General features: G+C 33.3%; 1 protein-coding gene across 2 annotated transcripts; it reads left to right on the forward strand.

Annotated features, from left to right (window-relative positions):
* Nucleotides 1-65: 65 nt before the first annotated feature.
* On the forward strand, nucleotides 66-22,376 carry LOC140446920 (C-type lectin 37Db-like). Of its 2 annotated transcripts, none has more exons than XM_072539510.1 (5): nucleotides 66-248; nucleotides 8,339-8,424; nucleotides 13,883-13,991; nucleotides 18,029-18,326; nucleotides 22,276-22,376. In XM_072539510.1, the coding sequence occupies exons 1-5, from the start codon at nucleotides 158-160 to the stop codon at nucleotides 22,304-22,306; spliced, it is 615 nt and encodes a 204-aa protein (XP_072395611.1). In that variant the 5' UTR covers nucleotides 66-157; the 3' UTR covers nucleotides 22,307-22,376. The 2 variants fall into 2 exon arrangements, with proteins under 2 accessions (XP_072395611.1, XP_072395612.1); XM_072539511.1 differs by having other exon boundaries at nucleotides 22,280-22,376.
* The last annotated feature ends 291 nt before the right edge of the window (nucleotides 22,377-22,667 follow it).

A 22,667-nucleotide genomic window follows, 5' to 3' on the forward strand; every position in this document is an offset into this window, starting at 1 on the left:
ATAAAAATTTGCAAATTTCAATATGGAATTACCAAAATCAAAATAGTTCTTATCATTATCTCAACTACTTACATTTCACACGATATAAAAGTAACAACATACAATAAATTTGCAGATTTAATTATTTATCATTTAAACGTGCTAAATATTAATTAAAATGATTTTAAAAAGCCTAAATCTAATAGTATTGTCTATGTATTTAATTTTACAATCTTCGTACGGTGAAGATAATACCAAATGTGTTCAAGGTATGTTTTTAATGTACTAAATAAATTTTATATAATATTGCAAAAGAGATATTCCTTAAACTTTAAACTATGTTCTTAAAATGTTTTTTGACTTTATTCAGTCTGTCATAATTTATCATTTTTTGCATTTATTTTTTAACAAGGTCTGTTTTTAACTCCATTATAAACAGATTAGTTTTGGGCCAATGGTGCATCATACAGATTAAGTATCGAACGCCTGAATTATCTCTAAAACGGAGAAGATCTATATAAATCTTCGATTTATATAAATTTTGGTTTTTCAGAGTTTTGCAAAACGACCAATATTTTTTAGGTATTGCCCAACATAACAATAACACAAAATTAAACTCACTACATAATTCTACAACTTCAAGTCAAGAAATTCCAGAAATTATTAGATATTTGTTTATTGCACTTGGTTTAAAACATATTTTAATATAAGTCATACATTTTATGACATTCACGAATCAATGCTCAAATGTCAATCAACAATTTTATTATCTAAATTTAGTTACTATCCGCTGCAAGATAATTCGGATGGAATTCCCCAGATTAAGAGACTGGGCCGATATCAAGCACAAAATGACTGTACTCCCTTAAAGCTGTAACGAATAGTCACCCTTAGTCTTTCGTTACATTAGGTTCAATTTTAAATTATATCCAAAGTTTAATAGTTATTTAACCAACAAGTGTATTAATAAGGGCGATTAACAATTGAGATATATTAACGCGCGAGCGAAGCGAGTGAGTTAATGTTCGAGATTGTTAATCGCCATTTTAATTCACGAGTTCGTTACAAAACTTTTCCGTCGACCATACTTTTCAGAAATAAAAATATCTTAGTTTAAATTTTTATTTACTTACCGATAAATAATGACATACAATGACAGACAGTACTTACAGCGGCTACTTCATTTTAAATAATTTGTTAGTGGGAATATAAATAGGTATGTTTGGTTGCCTACACCACAGGTAACTGCCAATCACAGAGCGTAAAATGTGGTTAAATTAATTTATGCAAGCAATGTATGTTGTGTTGCCTATAATAAAATCGTTCATTAATAGGAAATCATTCATTAATAGGGGTCATTAATCAATGATTTTGAGGGTGTTAAAATTGATCATAAATGGATGGTCGACGGAAAAGGTACTTTACTAAATGATATAAAGTAAATGTAGCCAGGTACGTATTTAAATTTTGAGTTGGTAAATAAAATTTTAAGCATAATTTTGTGTACCTATTTAAATTTAATCAGTTAATTGCATTTGTATTTGGAATTCAGAATCACAAATTTCTAAGTACGCAAAGCCAGTGTTAATAAGAGATTGGAAAATTTCTTGGAATTTTATTCAGGTAAAAGGATAATGTTTCATCATCATCATCATCAGTAGCTCGACAACCCTTTCTGGGTCCTGGCTGGTTCTAGGATTTTCCGCCATTCTGTTCTATTCCTTGCTTTGTTTTTCTAGTTGGTAATCTTAATTGTTTTCAGATCTTGTTCCACTTGCTTCTTGTATCTAAGTTTGGGTCTTTCCTTTGACCTTCTCTCTACTGGTGTTTACCTCATTATATGTTTTGGTGTTTCAATCTCCAACATCCGTTCAACATGGCCCATCCAGCGCAGACGTCCGATCTTTATGGATGTTATGACCTCGGGTTTATTGTATGCTGTGTATAGTTCAACATTATACCATTTGCACCATATGTCATTTTCTTTCACCCCCTTATATATGTCTCTAAGGATTTTTCGTTCAAACGTACCTAATAGGTTCTCATCGCTTTTCGACAGTGTCCATGTGTCTGATTTATATACAAGGACCGGTTTTATCAGGGTCTTGTATATTTTGCATTTGGATTTTCTTGTGATGTTGTTAGATCTTAGATGTTTAATTAGACCATTATATGTTTTATTAGCGATATGTATTCTTCTCTGAACTTTTTCACTGACATTGTTATCTGCGGTAACTAGTGAACCTAGATATGTAAAATTTTTCACGCTTTTGATGTTATAGTCTCCTATTGTCAGATTCTGAGGTTTCTTTGGCCTGTCGATTTGCTGGCCTTCATGTATTTGGTTTTTATTTCGTTAATGTTTAGGCCCCTGTTTTGTGCCGCTCTTTCTATCGCATTAAATGCTTCTATCATCTCTATTTTGCTTCTAGCTATGATATCAACATCATCTACAAATGCCAATATTTGTACACTTTTTGTTACTATTGTTCCTCTGGAGTTGACTTTTGACTCTCTAATTATTTTCTCTAATGTGATGTTGAATAGAATACAATCTATGTTTTCACATAGATTGTACCTGTTAGTCCGTTTTGAATTCGAATTTTGCTTTGTACTTTAAGTGTTTCTTTTACTATATCAATAAGTTGAGTTGGAAAATTAAACTCTTTCGGTGCATGGATCAGAAATTCTCGATAGGTGCTATCATAGACACTCTCACAGTCAATGAAAAGATGATGTGTGTCTATATTAAATTCACAAGATTTGCCTCAAGACGAAGATCTGATCTATTGTGGACTTCTGCCTGCAGAGACTACATTGATATCCCCCAATTATTTGTTCCGCATATGGTACATCAATCGGTCATATACAATATTTGACAGTATTTTATATGCCACAGTTAGTAGCGTTATTGCCGGTAGTTTTTACATTGAAGCTGATCTCCCTTTTTGTGTAGTGGGATAATTACTCCGGTATTTCAGTCTTGTGGCAGTTGTTTATTATTCCATATGTTCACTATTAGTTCGTGTATCGCATTCAATAGGGAGTCTCCGCCTTCCTTTATTAATTCTGCGCTAATGTTGTCTAATCCAGGTGACTTGTTGTTTTTCAGTCTGGTAACTGCTTTTTGCATTTCTTCCATTTCTTGGAGTTCTGTTCTCTTTTCTTTCTGCAATGTATTTTCTTCTCTTCCCTCTTTAGCATTATATATTCCTCCTCTGCATTTCGTGCTCTTTGTCGTTGTTGTAGTCGTTGATATGCATTATTTTTCATCTGTTATGTTACAACACTCTTCATCGAACCACTGTCCTTCAGTTGATTTGAGCTTTTTTGTAGACCCAGGGTCTCTTTGGCCGCGTCTTGTATGATGTTTTTACACGCTTCCCATTCTCTGTTTATATTCTCGTGCTTTTGTCTGTTTTCTAGCCTTGTTTTTATATATTCTTTGTATTTTGCCTTTTTGCTGTTGTCTGCTAAGTTTTTTATTTCCTATTTTTCAATTTTGGACCATTTCTTTTTTAATGTTTGAGATTCTGGCTCTTATTCTACTTTCTACTAGGTAGTGATCCAAGTCTGCATTTGCCCCTCGTCTGCTGCATACGTTTGTTACGTCTGAGTGATGTCTAAAAACAATAATAACATGATCGATCATGTTTACCGTAACCCCATCTGGAGATCTCCACGTTCCCTTATGAATATTTTTTCGCTGGAAGCATATGCTGACAATGACCATGTTAAAGGAAGTTGCTAGATTTATGAGTCTGATGCCATTGTCATTGGATACCTCATGAAGGCTGTGCTTACCTATAGTTGGGAGATATTGTTGCTCTTTTCCTATTTTTGCGTTGAGATCACCATAAATAATTTTGATGTCCTTCTTTGGGCATGAATGGTATGCAGCTTCTAGTTTTTCAATGAATTTTTCTTTAGCATCGTCTTCCTTTTTCTCTGTAGTGGCATGCACATTTAAGATGCTATAATTAAAAATGTTCCCCTTAGTCTCAGGATGCACATTCTAGAGTTCATAGCGCGAAAGTCTCTTACGAAATGTTCAACCTTTTTATTTAAAATGTAAGTCAGTACCTAGTGCGTGGTTTTTAGCGTCGCAACTATAGAATATAATGTAATGTCTTTTGTAAATGGTACCACTCCCAGTCCTTCTCATTTCCTGCAGAGCTGTTATATCTATGGCATATCTATTCAGTTCACCGAGCAGATTTTGGAGAGCTTTCCCGATCTGTATAGGGATCGGATGTTCCATGTCGCGATTCTTAAATCATGTACCCTTTTCTCGAGCAGTCGTCGTCGTTTGATCAGTCCGGTTTTCTTTCTAACTGGTATTAGGAAGGTTAATCATATTTCATCAAAAACACAATTCCGAGCAAAATTCCTTAAAAAGTATTGCCGAATTTTTCAAAATTTCCAAAATTTCCAAAAATTGTTTACCCAAAAATATGTAAATTAGTTACAAAATATGCATACAAATAAATAAAAAAATCGTAAAATAGTAACAATTTTATTTAAAAAAAAAGTGTACATAACTAAATATTTCCTACTATTCATTAAGATTTACATTTATTTTAAGTAACTACATCATTTTTAAGTATGAATAAACTTATTTAGAATTATGGTAACAATAAATGACCAAGTGGTGTTCAAAATTTTCTAACAAAAACTTGTGGCTTCTGTCTGAGTACATATATTTATATATGGAAAAACTTCGTTCAACATCAACTGATGTAACGGGAGCATTTTTCAAACTAACCAAAACATTTGGTTCTGAATTAATTGTTTCCGAAATATTTCCAGCTAGAACACTGACTACTTCAGAAAGAATAAGGTAACCTTTATTTTTTTCCATAGTAACTTCAAATTTTTTTAAAATATCTTTTCCAATATTACCTCTAACGTTCCGACAACATGATGCAAATTCTTTTATTAATGCTGTACTTTCGAACAATGACAGTTTTGGTGATTCTAACTGAGTAATTGTTTTTTGAACAAAACTAAAATTTGATTTTATAGTTTGTTTAGAATCCAGAAGAGATTGGGAACTTTCATCTGTTAACGTATCAATTATGTTCTTTATTTTAACAAAATGATCTGCATAAAAATTAGCTGCTTCTAACCATGTTCCCCATCGCGTTAAAATAGGTTGTGGTGGAAGAGGAATGTTAGGTAGCATTTCTTTATAAAGTTGAATTCTTATAGGAGATTTAAGAAATACTTTTTTGACACTGGATATCATGGTATTTACAAGAGGAAACTTTTTTCGTATTTCCTCTGCAACTCTGTTTAATCCCTGCGCTACACAAGTAACATGTATTAAATCTGGGAAAAATATTTTTAAATTTTGTCCTGCTTTCACCATATAAGGAGCAGCATCCGATAAAATAAGCAGTAATTTATTAGAAGGAATAGTTGTCGGAAGAAAAAAAGTTGTTAATGTTTCTTGTATAAAACGCGAAATTGTTAAAGCATTTGTTTTCTCAAGTTGCTGGCATGAAATAAGATGAGATTTTGGTAAGGTATCTTCTTTAAGAACACCAATCAATAAATGAGCAATATACTTTCCTGAGGAATCAGTGGTTTCGTCTACAGATATGTAAAAATAATTATCTGCAATTTCTTCCTTAATATTAATTAACACCGACGAGTATAGCCCGTTCACATTATTTCTTCTTAGAGACCGATCACTTGGAACATTAAGTTTGCAATATTTTTTTAGAAACGAACTAAAATTTACATTTGCTAATTTTGAAAGCGGTATGTTTGCAGACACTAATGCGCGACACAAGTCTTCATTAAAAGTTTCTTACTCATCTAATTTTTTTGAAGTAGATTGGAAACATTTAGCCATTGAAGTTTGATGTTTTCCTCCTATTTTTCCTTTTTTTGCAATGTGTGAAGCAGTTCTCACATGTTGGTCTATCTGAAATTTCTTCTCACATGCTATCTATAAATCAAAATAAAAACCTTTATTTTAACCCAACCTTTAAAATATAAAAATATACAAGGTGTTTTTGGTTAATCAAATAACTGGTTTAAAAAAAAACACTCGCTAAGTGTTTTAAATGCAGTATTAATCCACAAATTAGTTTTTGTTACTAACCATTAGTACATCATATAACTTATTTTAAAATTCAACAAAAGTTTTTTTTTTGTTAATTCAATTACAATAAAAATAATTGTGTTTTAGAATAGCTGACTTCATAAAAAAAGTAAAGGTGAAAAATTTTTCTAAATACACACCATTGTATTGTACCATGGACAATTTTTTCTCACTAAAGGAAGCTATTTTTCATTTAAAAACAACCTACGAGTACTAAATTTCAAGTAAATACGTTTATTGGTTTTAAAGTTATTGTTGTTATTAACTAAAAGAATTTAATTTTTTTTAATTTTAACACCCTGTATCTCGAAAAGTAAATAAGTTTGACCCTTCATTAACTATATCGTTTTGTTCAATTTTTCGAGAAGTATCTACAGTCAAACGTTGTAAGTGTCATTTGGAAACACCCTGTATGTATGAAATATTAGATATTTAATAGAAAATATTAGATACTTACAATTTTGCCACAGACTGAACAGTAGATTTTTCCCATATCCATAGACAGCTCTTTATAAGGTTTAATCCAAGTTGAAGCACTGGTTGTTTTAGGCATTATAAAATCACAATCTTCCTTTTTTTTACGCACAACGAGTGTTTACGCTTTGAATATCAAAACAAAAATGATTTACAAATCTGAGCATCAAATTAGAAATGTTTAGGTACCTAATTCAATAAACTGGGAGATTTTGGAAAATCCCTAAATTAGGAACAAAACTATTAGCCGTTTACCTGCTGTTAAGATACAATAAATTGTAGATAGATTTGGGGATTAGATCATAAAATGCAAATGAGCGAACCCTTAGCGTTTATCCAATAACTGAATGCCTCAGTGACCGAGACTTTCTAAGAATGTTAAGGGCTACTTAAATTGATCTTCTTTGAAATTGTAAATGTTTTGTACCTGTAGAGATTACGTACTTAGATCATTTCTTGATTAAAATGACTACAAAATTTTATACAAGAATTGAAATAAATTGGTATGTTTAAAAATTTTCAAATACAGTATAAAAATCTGAACTTTTATGCACTTTATGCAAACTTTTATATAAATATGCCAAAATATGAAATATTTGCATAAAATATGCACAATATGCAAAATATGCAATATGCATATTTGCCGAAGTCTAATCATATGTATTCAGTGAATAACTTACCAACTTTAAATCAATTTTTGAGTGAATTAAGAAACAAAGAAATAATCCCCGAGTGTCATAAAACTACTTTTTGAAGGTTTTAAAAATCTAATGTTTTTATTTTTAAAACAGTGAATAAATGGCAGGCAATTATGGAATTAAGCCGTTTAATAAAGTGGAGGTTCGATTATTTGGAGAATCTAAGGTCTTTGAGGAGTGAAAGTAAGAACTTGTATTATTTGGATGAAACTTGGTTCGACACCCACGATATAGTTAAAAAATGTTGGACCGATGGTAGTAAAAATTGCGTTACCAATGTGCCTCCCTCTAGAGGGAAGAGAATTTGTATTTTACATTGTTGGGGAGAATCAGGATGGGTAAAAGATGCTAAGAGTATCTGATATTACTCTCTGCTAAGAGTGTAAGTGATTGTCGCTTAGATTATCATCAAGGTATAGACAGTACTTTGTTTGAAAAGTCGTTTGAGCAGCAATTACTACTTAAATTAAAAGGAAATAGCGTTATTGTTTTGGATAATGCTCCGTACCATTATAGACTAAAGAGTGAAATTCCAAACACTAATTCAAACAAAGCTGAAATTCAAGAATTTTTATCAAAACATGAAATATATTTTATGAATTCTTTTTATAAATGACTCATGACAGATTCTTCTAAATCTTCCAGAAACAGTTGAGCAATGATACAGTAGAATCATGCAGTGCTTTGACTAATTTATTTTAAAGGCAGGTTTACACGTATCCAGTAACTGGCGGCAGTCGCACTGGCATGGTAGTAGTATCATGTAAACACTTTTTTACGTCAGTCGAACGCTGTCTGCCAACGCTGTCTCGAATAGAGGGCTGGTCTATTTTTCACGCCAGTGGCCCTCGTTCGCGTTCCCTCTATCCCCGTTCCAGAGTTTGTAGATACGTGTAAACACATAGTTCTAGTCGCTGGCGTAAAGTAACACGACACTGACAAAACAACAAACAACTGATTTCACCAAGTAGAAACTTTTACTGGCCAGTGAGACTGGCTCCAGCTACCGGATTCGTGTAAACCTGGCTTAATACATTTTTTTTTACAATGCATGACAATCTATTTTTGTTGTTAGAATTATTTGGATTAAAAGATACAATTCCAACATTAAACTTACATCATCGAGGAAAGAAAAGCTACTACATTGGTAATCTTTTTAAAGTAAGTAACTTATATATACCTATTTGTTCATGCATATATGCATATATGCATAAACATAATATGAACATTATAATATATGAGCAATATTTTTACTTTTCGACTACTTTTGTAGGGGGAGTGAGGGGAGAGTGTCCGCGGATATTTACCAAATTTTAGTATAACATTTTACCTTAAAAACGTAGCCTATAGCTATTTTTAGCCCTCTAGGTGCCACTAGGCCTGAAACATGCCCCTGTACAGGGTCCAAAATAGCTATTTTTGCCCAATATTTGAAGAACTATATCTCTGAGCCCAGTGGACCGATTTTAACTCACAGTATCTCATTTTTGTGGTTATAATGTTAACTGTTTGAGTAAATAATCTACCAAACCGCAAAAGATAAGTTTCATTTTCTGGGCCAAGAAGAACCAAAAGAAAACTTACAAAATTTTATGATTTTCAATTAATTGTCAAAATTTAACCATATCTGGAAAAAATTGTAGAAGCATACATAAATGGGGAAAGAACCCATCTCCTCAATGTGACTGTGGGGAGAACCAAACCATCGACCACATTATTGAAGAGTGTCCCTCAAGATCCTACAATGGTAGCCTTGAAGACTTCCTGTTTGCAATTGATTATATTAATACTCTTGATGTTTGTCTGTAACTATTTAAAGTTTGTCATATACCTATATTACTAGTGTCTGTAATTTTGTTCTAAATGTGTTGTAATTGTCATACGATAAATAAATAAATAGATCTCTTATATGTTTAATTGTTATGCAGTATTAAAACTCAAACAAATTATTAAAATAGAAAAAAACCTAAATTTTAAGCATTTAAGGAAGCCTTCGGGTGGTCGAGAATTAAAGTTAGGGTAGTTTTAACTTTAATCTGAGGTTTTAAATACGTGAACGCTCATTTTTGCTTAAATTGTAAGTTTTTAGAAAGGGACGAAAATTTCTTCTTCTTCTTCTTCAGATGCAAATCCACTAATGGATGTTAGCGATCACATTTTCCATTAATTCTCTATTTCTTGCAATATGTATCAGAGATTGTATGTCGTTAATCCCTGTTCATTGCCTTATGTTTCGGAGCCAGGACATTTTCTTGCGTCTCATTCCTCTCCTGCCTTCAATTTTACCCTCGATTATAAGTTGAAGGAACTGATATTTTTCATTTCGCATGATGTGACCTAGATACGTTGTTTTCCTTTTCGTGATGGTTTCGAAAAGTTGGCGTTCTTGGTTTATTCTTTTAAGGACATCTATATTTGTGATTTTCGCTGTCCTTGGTATTTTTAGGATACGGCGATAGAGCCACATCTCGAAAGCTTCTAATCTGTTTATATTCCTCATTTTGAGTGTCCAGCCCTCTACGCCATATAGCAGCACTGACCACACGTAGCACTTAGTAAACCTTAGTCTCAGTTGAAGATCGAACTCTGAACAAGTCAGTACCTTCTTGAATTTTACGAAAGCTTGTCGAGCTTGCTCAATACGACATTTTACTTCCCTGTCCGATGCCCAGTCTTCAAAAAGCCACGATCCCCGGTATTTAAATTTACTCACTCTTTCAATGGACTTAGTATTCAGTATTATGGTGGAGTTTTCAAGTGCATCCAAGTTTCTGAAGATGATCATAAATTTGGTTTTTTTGGTATTAATCTCTATTCCCATTCGCTTACTGTATTCTCCGATTATAGTGACAAGTTGTTGAAGATCGACTATGTTGTCACAAATTAAGACACCATCATCAGCATATCGTATGTTGTTGATCAATACTCCATTCACTTTGATTCCCATCTTTGCATCCTCCAAAGACTCTTGAAATATGGCTTCCGAATAAATGTTAAATAAAAGAGGGGAAAGCACACATCCCTGTCGAACGCCCCTTCTTATATGTATGGGTTTGGATATAGAATTGTCTATTTTTAACTGTGCCGTTTGATGCCAGTACAAGTTTTCAATGCATCTTATGTCTTTTTGGTCTATATCAACTTTCTTGAGGATCTGCATTAACTTGTGGTGTTGGACACGATCAAACGCTTTTTGGTAATCTAAAAAGCATAGGAACACATCCTTCTTCTGATCGTATCAATTTTGGACCAGTACCTGTGTTGCTACTATTGCTTCTCGTGTTCCTAAACCTTGCCTAAACCCGAACTGGGAGTCACTGATGTCCCATTCACATTTTTTGTATAATCTTTGATGTAGTATTTTTAAGAATATCTTTAAAGTGTGACTCATCAGACTAATGAGTCTGTGATCCTCACATCTTTTTGCATTGACTTTCTTGGGCAGGGGAATAAAGGTAGAGCGTAACCACTGTTAAGGATAGTAGCCAGTTTCATAAATTAAGGTAAATATTTTGTGTAGTGCTGAAATTCCCCTTTCATCCAGTAATTTGAGTATTTCTGACGGGATTTCATCTGGTCCAGGTGCCTTATTGTTTTTTGAATTTAATATTGCCTTTTCTATCTCCTCTTTGGTGATTAAAGGGCCAGTTAGCTGGTCGTCTGTATAAACTTCACTTATGGGTCTTTCGTCATGGAAGAGCTCCTGGATATAATTTTCCCATATATCAATTTTCTCCTTTTCACCCAGCACTATCTGGTTATCCTGATTAACTATGGTCGTTGGTCTTCGTTTTCTGTATATTCCAGCAGTCTCTTTAAACTTTTTATGTAAATTACGGTCATCGTGCTGTCGTTGTAAATGTTCTAGATCGATACATTGTTGCTTAAGCCATTCATTTTTTGCTATTCATATTTTTGCTTTTATTTGCCTGTTAATGTTTTCATACATATTGCTGCCATCTTGGTTATTCTTGTGTCTTCTTCGTTCTTCCATTAGTAATAGTATTTCTTCTGTCATCCATTTTTGCCTCTTGTTATTTCGTTTGTACCCTAAGTTGTTTTTCATGATGTCTGTTATAGCACTTGTAATCGTATTCCATGTTGGTGTTAGATCTTCGGCAATGTTTGTCGTCAATATTTGAATTTGTGCGTTTATTTCATTGCTTATTTCTGCTTTTATCATTGGGTCTTTCAGTTTGTCCAGTGCTATCTGTTGTTGAGTTTCAGGCTTGTTCTTGCATGAAAGAGCGATCTTTATGACGGCCACTAATAGTACGTAGTCAGAAGGGACATCTGCTCCAGGACATGTGCGAGCTTGACAGTTGTGGTGAATCTACCGTTGATAAGAATAAAGTCTATTTGATTTCTTATTATGTTATGTTTCTTATTATGTATGACGAAAATTTAGATTCTAGGAAATGTAGAGGGTCTTATAATACTCATCGATCTTTATTATATTAAAACTTGTTTGGTAAAATTTGACAATTAATTGAACATAATAAAATTTTGTAAGTTTCTTCTTGACCTATAAAACAAAACTTATCTTTTGCATATTTTTTACTAAAATCGAAAACGATTTCCAAAGTGGAAATCAAAACAGCAAAAAAAAACTTATTTTAAACTTAAATTTAAGCTTATACCCAACAAAAATATTAAACTGATTAATTCCTTATGAAACCCTTACCTAAAATGTTGCGTAGTTTATGCCCAGCTCGCGTATCATGATCAAAACTACCATAACTAATTTAAATCTTCGTTTATACAAAATTAATTAGTTATTTTTTTTTCCTTTTTAAAAAAATCCGTATTACACCAGAAGCTTCTCAGGCTACTACATTTTACTATTACATGAAGGGTCCACGGGAAAAACGTGTTCAGTCTATTTTTTGGAATTTTGTTTTATAACGCATTCTGGTAGTTCAATGCGAGTACTACAAATCTGTCTACATCACACGCAAACAACGTGTTCAGTCCGTGAGTTATTTCCGTTTCTAATTTGGAGGCACACGAAAAGAGTGTGCTTGGTCGCTTGCCTAAACACAAAGAACGTGTTCGGTCCTTCCTTGGAGCCATTGCATCAGTTCGCTATTGGTTGTCATTGAGTGAGCATCAGTCAATGTTAAGTAGTAATTAATTATATATGAACAATGGAAATTGACAGTGTAGAGACTAGTGGTCATGAGAGAGAGAAGCCATCGTCAGGTAAAACTTCTAAGAAAAAACATAGTTTTGGTAGACTAACTGATGTAAACAAAAGAATGTTAGCTAGTAGTCATGAAACAGATCCTGATTGTAACTGCTCAATGTTTGGTTGTTTTAAAATTATTCCGCTCGAGGATAGGAGTAGGATTATAAAAGATTTTAATCTATAAGGAAATTGGAATGAACAGTTATCATGTCTAACCTCACTTATTGCAGCAACATTGGTTGTTCGTAGAAGACCTAGACAGGACGATCCAAAAAGTAGAGACTGTAATTTTAGATATTTAGTAAGAGTGAAACGAGGCAATAGTATGCAGGAAGTTCCTGTTTGCAAGAAGGTTTTCATATCCTTACATGGTATTTCAAGACGTGGAATTTCAAGTGGAAGACGATTTCAAGCTAGATACAATACAAAATTCTTTAAAAGAAAAAGGCTTGTCTCCTAGAGACCAAAGAGGTCGCCATTTAAATCGGCCCCAAAGATTAGGTAATGAGAAAAAACAGGCAGTCTATGACCATATAAACTCATTTAGAGGTATAAGAAGCCATTACGGCCTCAACGATACTGAAAAAATTTACCTACGTGAAGATTTATCGATATCTAAATGCTATGAAATGGATTGAATGGAATGACGTTTTTGGAGCAGCACGATCAAACCCCACCCCATTCAATATAATTCCAGTTCAGCAGGATATGATACGAGATTGGACCTCTTTTTTAAAAGCAAAATATAAGGACAAATGCCCATTTCCTACAAGACCAATTCGTGAGGCTAAAATAACAAAAGAAGTAACCAAATTGTTTCATAGAGACACTTACGATGCGCCTTGGATATCATCTGACGTTAGACGTAAAACTGATCGACAACCTCTTCTGCAGGATGGAGAATTCTTCTACCCTGCACAGGCTTATCAAGGTACGTCTAAATACTAGTGGTCTTTTTCTTAGGGCCATCAAAGTTTCAAACAAAATAGGTGATGTTTGCGTTTATTTTCAGATCGCCTACCGATATCAAAGCCGAAGTATGATAATTTACAAGTATTTGACACTATTACTGACCTATCTTTTATTCTGAAAATTCAATCTTTATTTCAAGGTATAATGGTTGGACTAATCACTTACGTGGAGTTATCATAATGGACTAAACACGTTATTAGTAAGTCCAAAATGTTCTTTGTTTAGTTTTTATAGTTTTTACTTTTTAAGTGCCATATGACGATATAATTGAATTTTTATTGAATTGTTTCAAAATTCATTAGGTATTTAATAATATATTGACTATCATTTTAGAATTTTGTAGGAATTTTCTATACAAGATTATAACTATTTTAGCTCTCCTGTAAAAGTTACAAAATGTGACTGAACACGTTTTTCCCGTGGACTCTTCACATCCAAAATTTATTTATTGATTTGCAGGGCAACCTACTGCATGCCGAACAGTTCTGCAGATACCACGGTATGAATTTGGTGAATATAGAATCAAAGGAAGAGCACAACTATTTGCAAAAAAAAATCATTGAAACAGGTATTTATGTATATTGACAAAGATATCTTTTAGCGAAAATACTATACTAAGTGACATAAAAATCTGAACACTCTTTATACATTAGTATAATTTGAAAATATTTTGTGCCATTATATAGGGTAAGAAAATACAAAGACTTACAGGTTAAATCAATTAATAACGTGTTGATGCACCTTAGTGAGCAACGCACTCTTAGATGCGATTGGGTTCACTTCCGATTGATTGGCCAATATTTCCCGAAGTGTTCTTAAAGTTTGACGAGGATGCTCTAAATTAAGAATTCTCCGACCCATCACTACACAAACGTGTTAAATTGGGGATAAACATGTGGATCTCGGGGACAAGAGTAAGATATTGGTTCCAGTCTGTTCAAAGAAGTCCATGGTGACTCTCGCAATTGCGTTATCCGGCTCAAAAATTTGGAGAGCCTTAAGGTAGAGTAAGAGTTGAGGTACCAGAATTCCTTTAACCTATCGGTGAGCAGTCATGTTTCTTCTGACAAGAATTAGAGCTGACCTTAAACCCTAAGCGATGGCATGCTACACCATAATCCCAACAGTTCAGTGCATGGTGGATTTCGTCTTTAATCACGTCGTCTTCTGATTCTGGCTCGGCCATTATGCATCCCTAAACAGAATAGAGATTTATCACTAAAGACAACTTTTTTTCATTTCTGGTCCTAAACCAATCGTTTTCTGCGCCATTCAAGACGATTACGTCGAAGATCAGGGGTAAGAGTTATCCCCCAGTGTGGCCAAAATGAAAAAAAAAAACCAAAAACTGCGAATTCGATGATTACTTGTTTGCATCTTAATTGGTGTTCTTTGTTCTGTAAACCACTGATTTGCAATAGATTTGGTAGTAGAAGAACCGATCACTTATAGGCGACGATCTTGAGGCTCTGTTGTTCTTCGACGCCGCCCTGTGCCCCTTGATCTTTCTGCTCCGCCTTCTTAACGTCATGTCAGATAACATCTAACACCGTATCCAAAATTCTGTAAACTCTATTCGGCATTTCCCGAAAAGAAAATCTCGCTTCTCTTAGGATAAATATCTACCCTCTATCAAACTCGCTTAGTTGATGGAAATTTTTCGAGTCTTCTCTTTAATTTCTATGGGAAATATATATATATATATATATATATATATATATATATATATATATATATATATATATATATATATATATATATATATATATATATATATATATGACTTTTTAAATGGAATAGCTGTATCTCTATCGCAGGCAAAAATATCTCAAACGCTAGTAGAAAACTAAAGTAATAATAGATGTGGTCTCAAAATCGAGTCGATTATTAAAACCATGAAAAGATCACTTTTGTCGAAAAATACCAAAATGAGATTGGTACGCTCTTTAATAGACTGTTACTAGTCCGAAATATGGTAAATGAAATTAAATGATAGAAAAATAATTGAAGGCTTCAAGATATGATGCTGGAGGAGGATGCCTCGGTCATAATTCGATGCCTCGGATAGATAGAGCATAGAACAAATCCCTCAATCCTCCAAGGACTTAACATTTAGAATCGATTCTCTTTTCGTCTTGCAGCCTTAGAGCTTTTTCGGATATATTGTATACCGTATCTATGTCATCCTGGTGCCTTAGTCGTGGACTAATACGCACCCTGATGCGCATCGCCCCGCCATTGAACATCATTATATTTTTCTATTGGCCGAGAGATCTGAAAATGCCATATAAATATTAATATAATTATAAATTTGCGACATTTTTCAGCTCTCGGATCAGTCTAGTCTCGGCTCCCAAATAGGGTCTCTGCACCCTGGGAGTCCGATGTCGGGGCGCTGCTCCAGTTCTACGAACACTTTAGACTCTGTGGCTGGGCCTTGCCCACCTCCTAAACCGAGTTTCATTTATTTCCTGTGTAAGAAATACCTAAGATGGAAGATACGCAGAGGGTTCTTCGAATAGACTGGTCGAAGGCCCTCTGTAAGGCACCGTGGGAGTGTATAAGTGGCCATATTTTGACAAGCCCTTACATCCCATATGGTGATATCTATTGGGTTTACTTGTTATGTACTGGCGGAACGAGCACCGTTCTCTAAAAGCCTTACCTCTAACCAAATTTTCGTCTACGGTTACGTATTGCGAATGAGAGAAACATTTGTCTTATTGTCGCTAATTTATCCAAACTAACTCTCATGCCTTGTATTGAGATCATCAATTCGTATGTACCTTGGTAAATTTCTGAATCTCGTGATCATTATTGTCATACTGACAATGCCGTCTATACCTCTATACCAGTGCCGTCCATTTTCCACAAGTCTGTTGTATTTAGGTGACTCGACTTTATTACACCTGCAATATATAATAGACCTAAAAGGGCACGAATTTCATCAATGTTTTTGGGTATTTATTTTAATCGCGACTGAACTTCTGCTTTCTGCTTCTATTTTTGTATTTGTCCTATCAACAATTATTTGCAACATATCAGTATCAAATAGATTGTTTCAGATATCTAAATTATCGGTTTTCTGTCTAACACATTATTTTGGACCCAGAAGCTGCAGAACAATATTTTCCCTTCGATTTCCGACGTTCTCAGTGGCAATATACTTAGCCCATTTTGTTTTATTATCTTTGCCCAAAAAAATATCGATCAATAGCAAAATCTGTCTCATCATCCTATTCTTCATTTTCCTGTCCCGTATCGCTTCCCTCCAAGTTTTCGAATACATGATATTCCTCTCCCAATTCCTCTTTGTCATATTCATCACCCGTCAAAACTTCTTCAAAAAGTGCTAACAATCCTTTTCATAATCCATAATATCTGAAAAATAAAGTTTTATAATAAAACAATTATTTACAAGTCACAAAATTCTATTACTTCTCTAGACGCACACGGTCTTCTTCTTCCTATGCCATCCCCATTAATGGAGGTTGGCGACCACATTTTTAAAAGTTTCTCTGTCTTTTGCAACATGGAATAATTCGTCTACAGTCATGTTTGTCCAGTCTCGACGCACACGGTACGCTTACAAATTACGAACTTACAGTTCGAGCATCAACACTGCAATGATAACAAGCGTCTATTCATACCTTATTACAATTCGTCTTCGATGCTCGCGCATCCATATGTAATGCCAAATATTTTATTAGGTTATGCCTGTCAGAGGTTTGTTGTTCATAGGATTTATTCCTAGATAAGGTTCTGATATATGATTTAATTCGTTTTTGTGTTTTGTAATTATTGTAATTAAAATTTATTGTTAAAGTTTAATTTTAATAAACTTTATTGTTAAAGTAAAGTTAAGAATTTAGTTTAGAATTTCAGTTTAAAATTTTAACCAAAGGGATAGAATATAGTAGTAGTCAGTCTTAATTTAAATTTTAAATATTTGCACCGTACAGAGGGCACAATAAGCCGAGTTCATGTTAGAACAATTGCGATTTTATTTTCATGAGTTCCCAAGTCGGCGACAAAAAATCGAACACAAAACCATAGGAAACATTTCATAAAAAAACAACGTAAAAATGTAATATCAAAAATTGCGGAAATCGCAATTGAACTTTTCTAGTAAAATCTAGGCAATATTTTTAATCGCATATTTTCTATCATTATCGTTCTAACTCTGATTTAAACGAATGAAATCATTAAGTAGCCTGTAATTTCAAAATATTAACAAATCAAAACTGGTAAGTATAACCTAATAAAATATTTGACATTACATGGATGCGCGAGCATCGAAGACGAATTGTAACAAGGTATGAATAGACGCTTGTGCAATGATATACTGCAGAGCCGGAGAAAGTCAAAAGCTTCCGATTGCCTTTAGAATTAACCGTCATTGACTCCCACCCATGGTACAATGAACACATTGTATTCATTGTATTCATTGTACCATGACTCCCACCGGTCTCCTAGACTAGCTGCGTCTACTGAAAGGTTAAAATAATGTTTATATCAGAACAATTAGAAATAAAAAAATATAGAACAAGAAGAAGATAATAAAATATAGAAGAAAATCAATAAAATAACCTTTCTTATTTTTAGATAGTTCCCCCGAGTATATGTTAACTTCTTTCACAAGAATACCTGACGGTAAGTATGTTTCTCTTACAAGTGGCAAAACACTTACCTACTTAAATTGGTACCAAGGCCAACCAAATGGCGGACAGGAAGAATGTATTGCTGTATACCTAAAAAATTCTGAATTACAATGGCATGATGTGCCGTGCTGGAACAAATATTATTTCATTTGTGAAGTTGTTTGGACAAATAGAGAAGAGGAATTGTTGCAGGTTTTAAATACTACTCTCCAAAAACAAATTGATATCGAGGATAATATTAGGTAAGGAAAAGTATCTGGTGTAAGAGAACAGAGAACACTTTTTTATGCAGTTTAATTTATTACTTTATTAAAATATTATAGGTAGTTCAAATGTGGTTAAAAATATTTATTTACATTAAGGGGAAAAGTACTTTTGTCTTAGACGTAAAAGCTTTATTTTATTTAAAGTAAAGACAAACGAATGAAAATATTTATACATAGCCAATATATGAACGGAGTTAAGAGAAATGGGCAACAATAATTGTTCTCAAAGACTTCTAGTTTTTTATTAAATTTTCAGATGTTCTTCGTATTCGTAGGCTCTTGTCCGAGCGTCGTGGCATTTGATATATATGTGACCTTGGAGGTCTTTGGTTTCTATAGACTTGACTAGTTTCTTTCACTGTTTCCACTCGTTTACTTGTTCCCTGCAGTTCCTTGTTTCCATTTCTTCTATGCAGTCCGGATGGCATCAAACCACTTCCTTCGTGGTTTCCATCTTCTTTTCTCACCTTAATTTCCTGCTTGCAGTACTCTGATGACATTTATTTCTGTTTGGCATTTGTAAAACATTTCCCAACCATCTATATCTATATGCACTAATTTTCTGTGTTATTTTGGTGCTCCTATACATCTCCGTTAGCTCCTGGTTTGTTCTTTCCCTTTACGCCATTCTCGGTTAGCCCCTTTTATACCATTAAAAACTTTTCATAGGATTTTCCAAACCTCTCCCAAATCTCTAACTTTTTTTCTTCTTTTTGATTCATTGTCCTAGTTTCACATCCATATAACACCGTTGCTCTCACTATTGTTTCATAAGTTCGAATATTGGCTGTCTGGACATGTTTTTTGTCTTTAACAGTGCGTTTAATGATCCTACTGCTTTGCTACCTATCAACAACCGTTTATCTATTTTTATTCCTCTTCTTCTTTACGTCCTATCTCCTCGACGGAGGTTGGCAATCATCATGTCTATTCTGATCTTAGATGCTGCCGCTCTGAATAGTTCGATTGATGTGCATCCGTACCATTCCCTCAAGTTACGCAACCATGAGATTCTTATCCTTCCTACACTTCTCTTGCCTTGGATTTTTCCTTGTATAATTATTTAAAGTACGTTGTATCTTTTATTACACATAACATGCCCCAGGTATTCCAGCTTTCGTGTCTTGATGGTTTCCAATATTTCCATTCTTTTGTTGACTCTTCTCATGACTTTATTGTTTGTTACATGCTCGGTCCATGATATCTTCAAGATTCTTCTATACACCCACAGTTCAAATGCGTCCAACTTTTTACTAGTCGACGCGTTAACTGTCCATGCTTCTATCCCGTAAAGCAGAGTCGAGAAGATATAACACCTTGCCAGCCTAACTCTCAAGTCTAATTTTAGTTCTCTTGCACAAAGTACCTTTCTCATTTTATTGAAGTTTGTTCGTGATTTCTCTATTCGAACTTTGATTTCTTTGGAGTCATCGTTTGTGTGATTAATTATTGTGCCAAGATAATTGTAGTTTTCAACTTGTTCTAAAGTTTTACCGTTAATTGCCAGGCTTTCATCATTATTTTGTGTATTTGATATTCTCATAAATTTAGTTTTCTTTATGTTTATTGATAACCCATATTCTCCTCCATACTCAAATATCTTGTTCATTAGCTTTTGGAGGTCTTGAGGTTGTCTGCTACTATGATAGTATCGTCAGCATATCTAATATTGTTAATTTGTGTTCCATTGATCTTTATTCCTGCTGTTTCTCCCTCAAGAGCCCTTTTCATAATTTCTTTAGAGTATGCATTGGGTAGTAGTGGTGAGAATACACACCCCTGTCGCACTCCCCTTTTAATTTCGAACTCTTCTGATGTGTGTTCATTAATGCGTATGTGTGCCTGCTATTTATAATATATATCTGTTATAATTCAAAGGTCATTGTATTGTAATTGTTTTGCTTTGAGGACGTCCATTAGCTCTTTGTGGCGGACTTTATCGAAAGCCTTGTTGTAATCTATGAAACAGACGTACATATTTTGGTTCACATCCAAGCATCTCTGGATTAGTACGTTTAATGCAAAGAGAGCTTCAGTGGTACCTACGCCTCTACGTAATCCAAATTGGGTTTCTTCAATATCCATATCAAGTATTTGGTAAATGCGTTTATGGACGATCTTTAAAAACATTTGAAGTGTGTGAGACATCAGGCTTATGGTGCGGTGGTCGGTGCATTCTCTAGTATTTTTCTTTTTTGGGAGACAAATAAATGTTGAGGTCAACCATTCATTTGGTATGCCACCGACTGATAAATTTCATTAAAGAGTTTTAAGAGGACATTCATGTACTAATTTTCTATTATTTTTAGGATATCAATAGGCAGTTGATCTGGCCCCGGTGGTGGTGTTCTTTGGTGTATACAATATTTCTTCCTTTGTAATTTCTATACTTGTTTCTCTGCCCTCGAAAGATATGTCTTGTAAGTTTCCTCTTTCGTCGTCGAAGAGCTCTTCCATATATTCTTTTCATCGTTTTAGCTTTTCGTCAGTCGTTATTATAGTATATCCATTTTTATTTAAAAAAAATGTGTTGTGTTTTTTTTTTGCAGCCCTGCCATTTCTTTAACCTTTTTATGTAGGTTGAATAGGTCGTATTTGTTCTGAAGATCTTCTATCTCTTTACATTTTTCCTCATAGTAAGTTTGTTTTGCCTCTCTTATCATTTTTCTGATTTTATTGTTAATTATTTTGTAATTGTGACTGTCTTTGTTCCTGTTTGTCTTCTTTGGTCCATCCTGCCGAGTATTTCGTCGGTCATCCAGTTGTCTCTCTTTATTATCGGTTCTTTTAATATCTGTTTGCATGGAACGAGGAAGCAGTTTTTTAATGTTTCCCATTGTTCGTTTATCTCGTAGGTGTTATAATCTAATTTATCAAAGTTTTCGTATATTTTCTGTTGGAGTTTGTTTTTTATATCAGCTTCTTTCAGTTTTCTACATCTAATTTTGGAGTTCTTTGGGGTTTTCTAATACGTTTAAGTTTAAGTGTAACATTGGCGATTAGTGGGTTATTGTATGATGTAACATCTGCTCCTGGATGTGTTTGAACTGATTTGATGGTGTTACGATATCTCTCTTTGATCATTATATAATTGATTTGGTTTTTTACCACTTTTTACGGTTTATTAAAGTAGTTAGGTGTTATTGACTGACACGTTATGTAAAATAAAGTTTTATTTTGAGGTTGCAGTCATTAATAGGACAGGAAAGTGAAACTCTTTGTTCTTAATCAAGCTTTCGCAAAATTTATTTGCTTCTTCAGGATATGCTAAAATATGGTATCAGTAAATACAATGAAATTAGAATATAAATCATGCAATTAATAAAAAATATTCATTTAATTTCAATAAGCTAATATATTAAGACGTGAAAACCAATTAAATAAAAGAGAATTCTTAGAAATGGTATGCATAAATAAATATCAATGCGTTAATGAAAAAACTGATATTGATAAACTAAGCAATATCTATAATTACATTCTGTCTTACGAAAATTAATACTATAATTTTCTAATATTAGATTTTCTGACTATAAATACTATAATTTCAAAAAATTTATACAAAATTAAATAAAATTAAAATATTGTACTTACATAAATATATAATTTTAATAAGTTAAGTTTTAATGCTTTGTCAATTTAAAAATTTAATGGATTAACCTCATGTTGTAAGTTCTTATACTAGTTTTATACAATGTTATTTAATTCTAATTTCATTGTATTTACTGATATCATATTTTAGTATATCCTGAAGAAGCAAATAAATTTTGCGAAAGCTTGATATACGAACAAAGAGTTTCACTTTCCTGCCCTATTAATGACTGCAACCTCAAAATAAAACTTTATTTTATATATATATATATATATATATATATATATATATATATATATATATATATATATATAATTTATCTTTGTTTTGTTTTAGAAAGGTCTTAGGAAATCCTGCTATTTTGTAAACCCAAAATATATTGCTCCAGGTGAAAGAAGAATGTATTATTTTAATTTATAGAATAAAAGAGTATATATAAGTAGTTTGTTTTAATAGCAATGATACAGGGTGTTTCGTTGGGAGAGTAACATACGTTAACTGTAAAAAGGAGACACTTAAACGATCTCAAAAACCCCCTACTTAATGGGTCTTACTTCATCAACAACAAAGATACTGGGTTTTTTATCTATTTTGCCAACTTCTTATTTAATTCACAACTTTTTAACCACACTGTATATTATCTTTCTATTTGGTAAGCGAATGTACTTTAAGGTATCCAATCGATTAATTTATCTATAAATAAATATAAATTCACAATAAATAGCAAT

This window comes from Diabrotica undecimpunctata, chromosome 7 (genome assembly GCF_040954645.1).
Source record: "Diabrotica undecimpunctata isolate CICGRU chromosome 7, icDiaUnde3, whole genome shotgun sequence".
NCBI classification, from domain to species: Eukaryota; Metazoa; Arthropoda; class Insecta; order Coleoptera; family Chrysomelidae; genus Diabrotica; species Diabrotica undecimpunctata.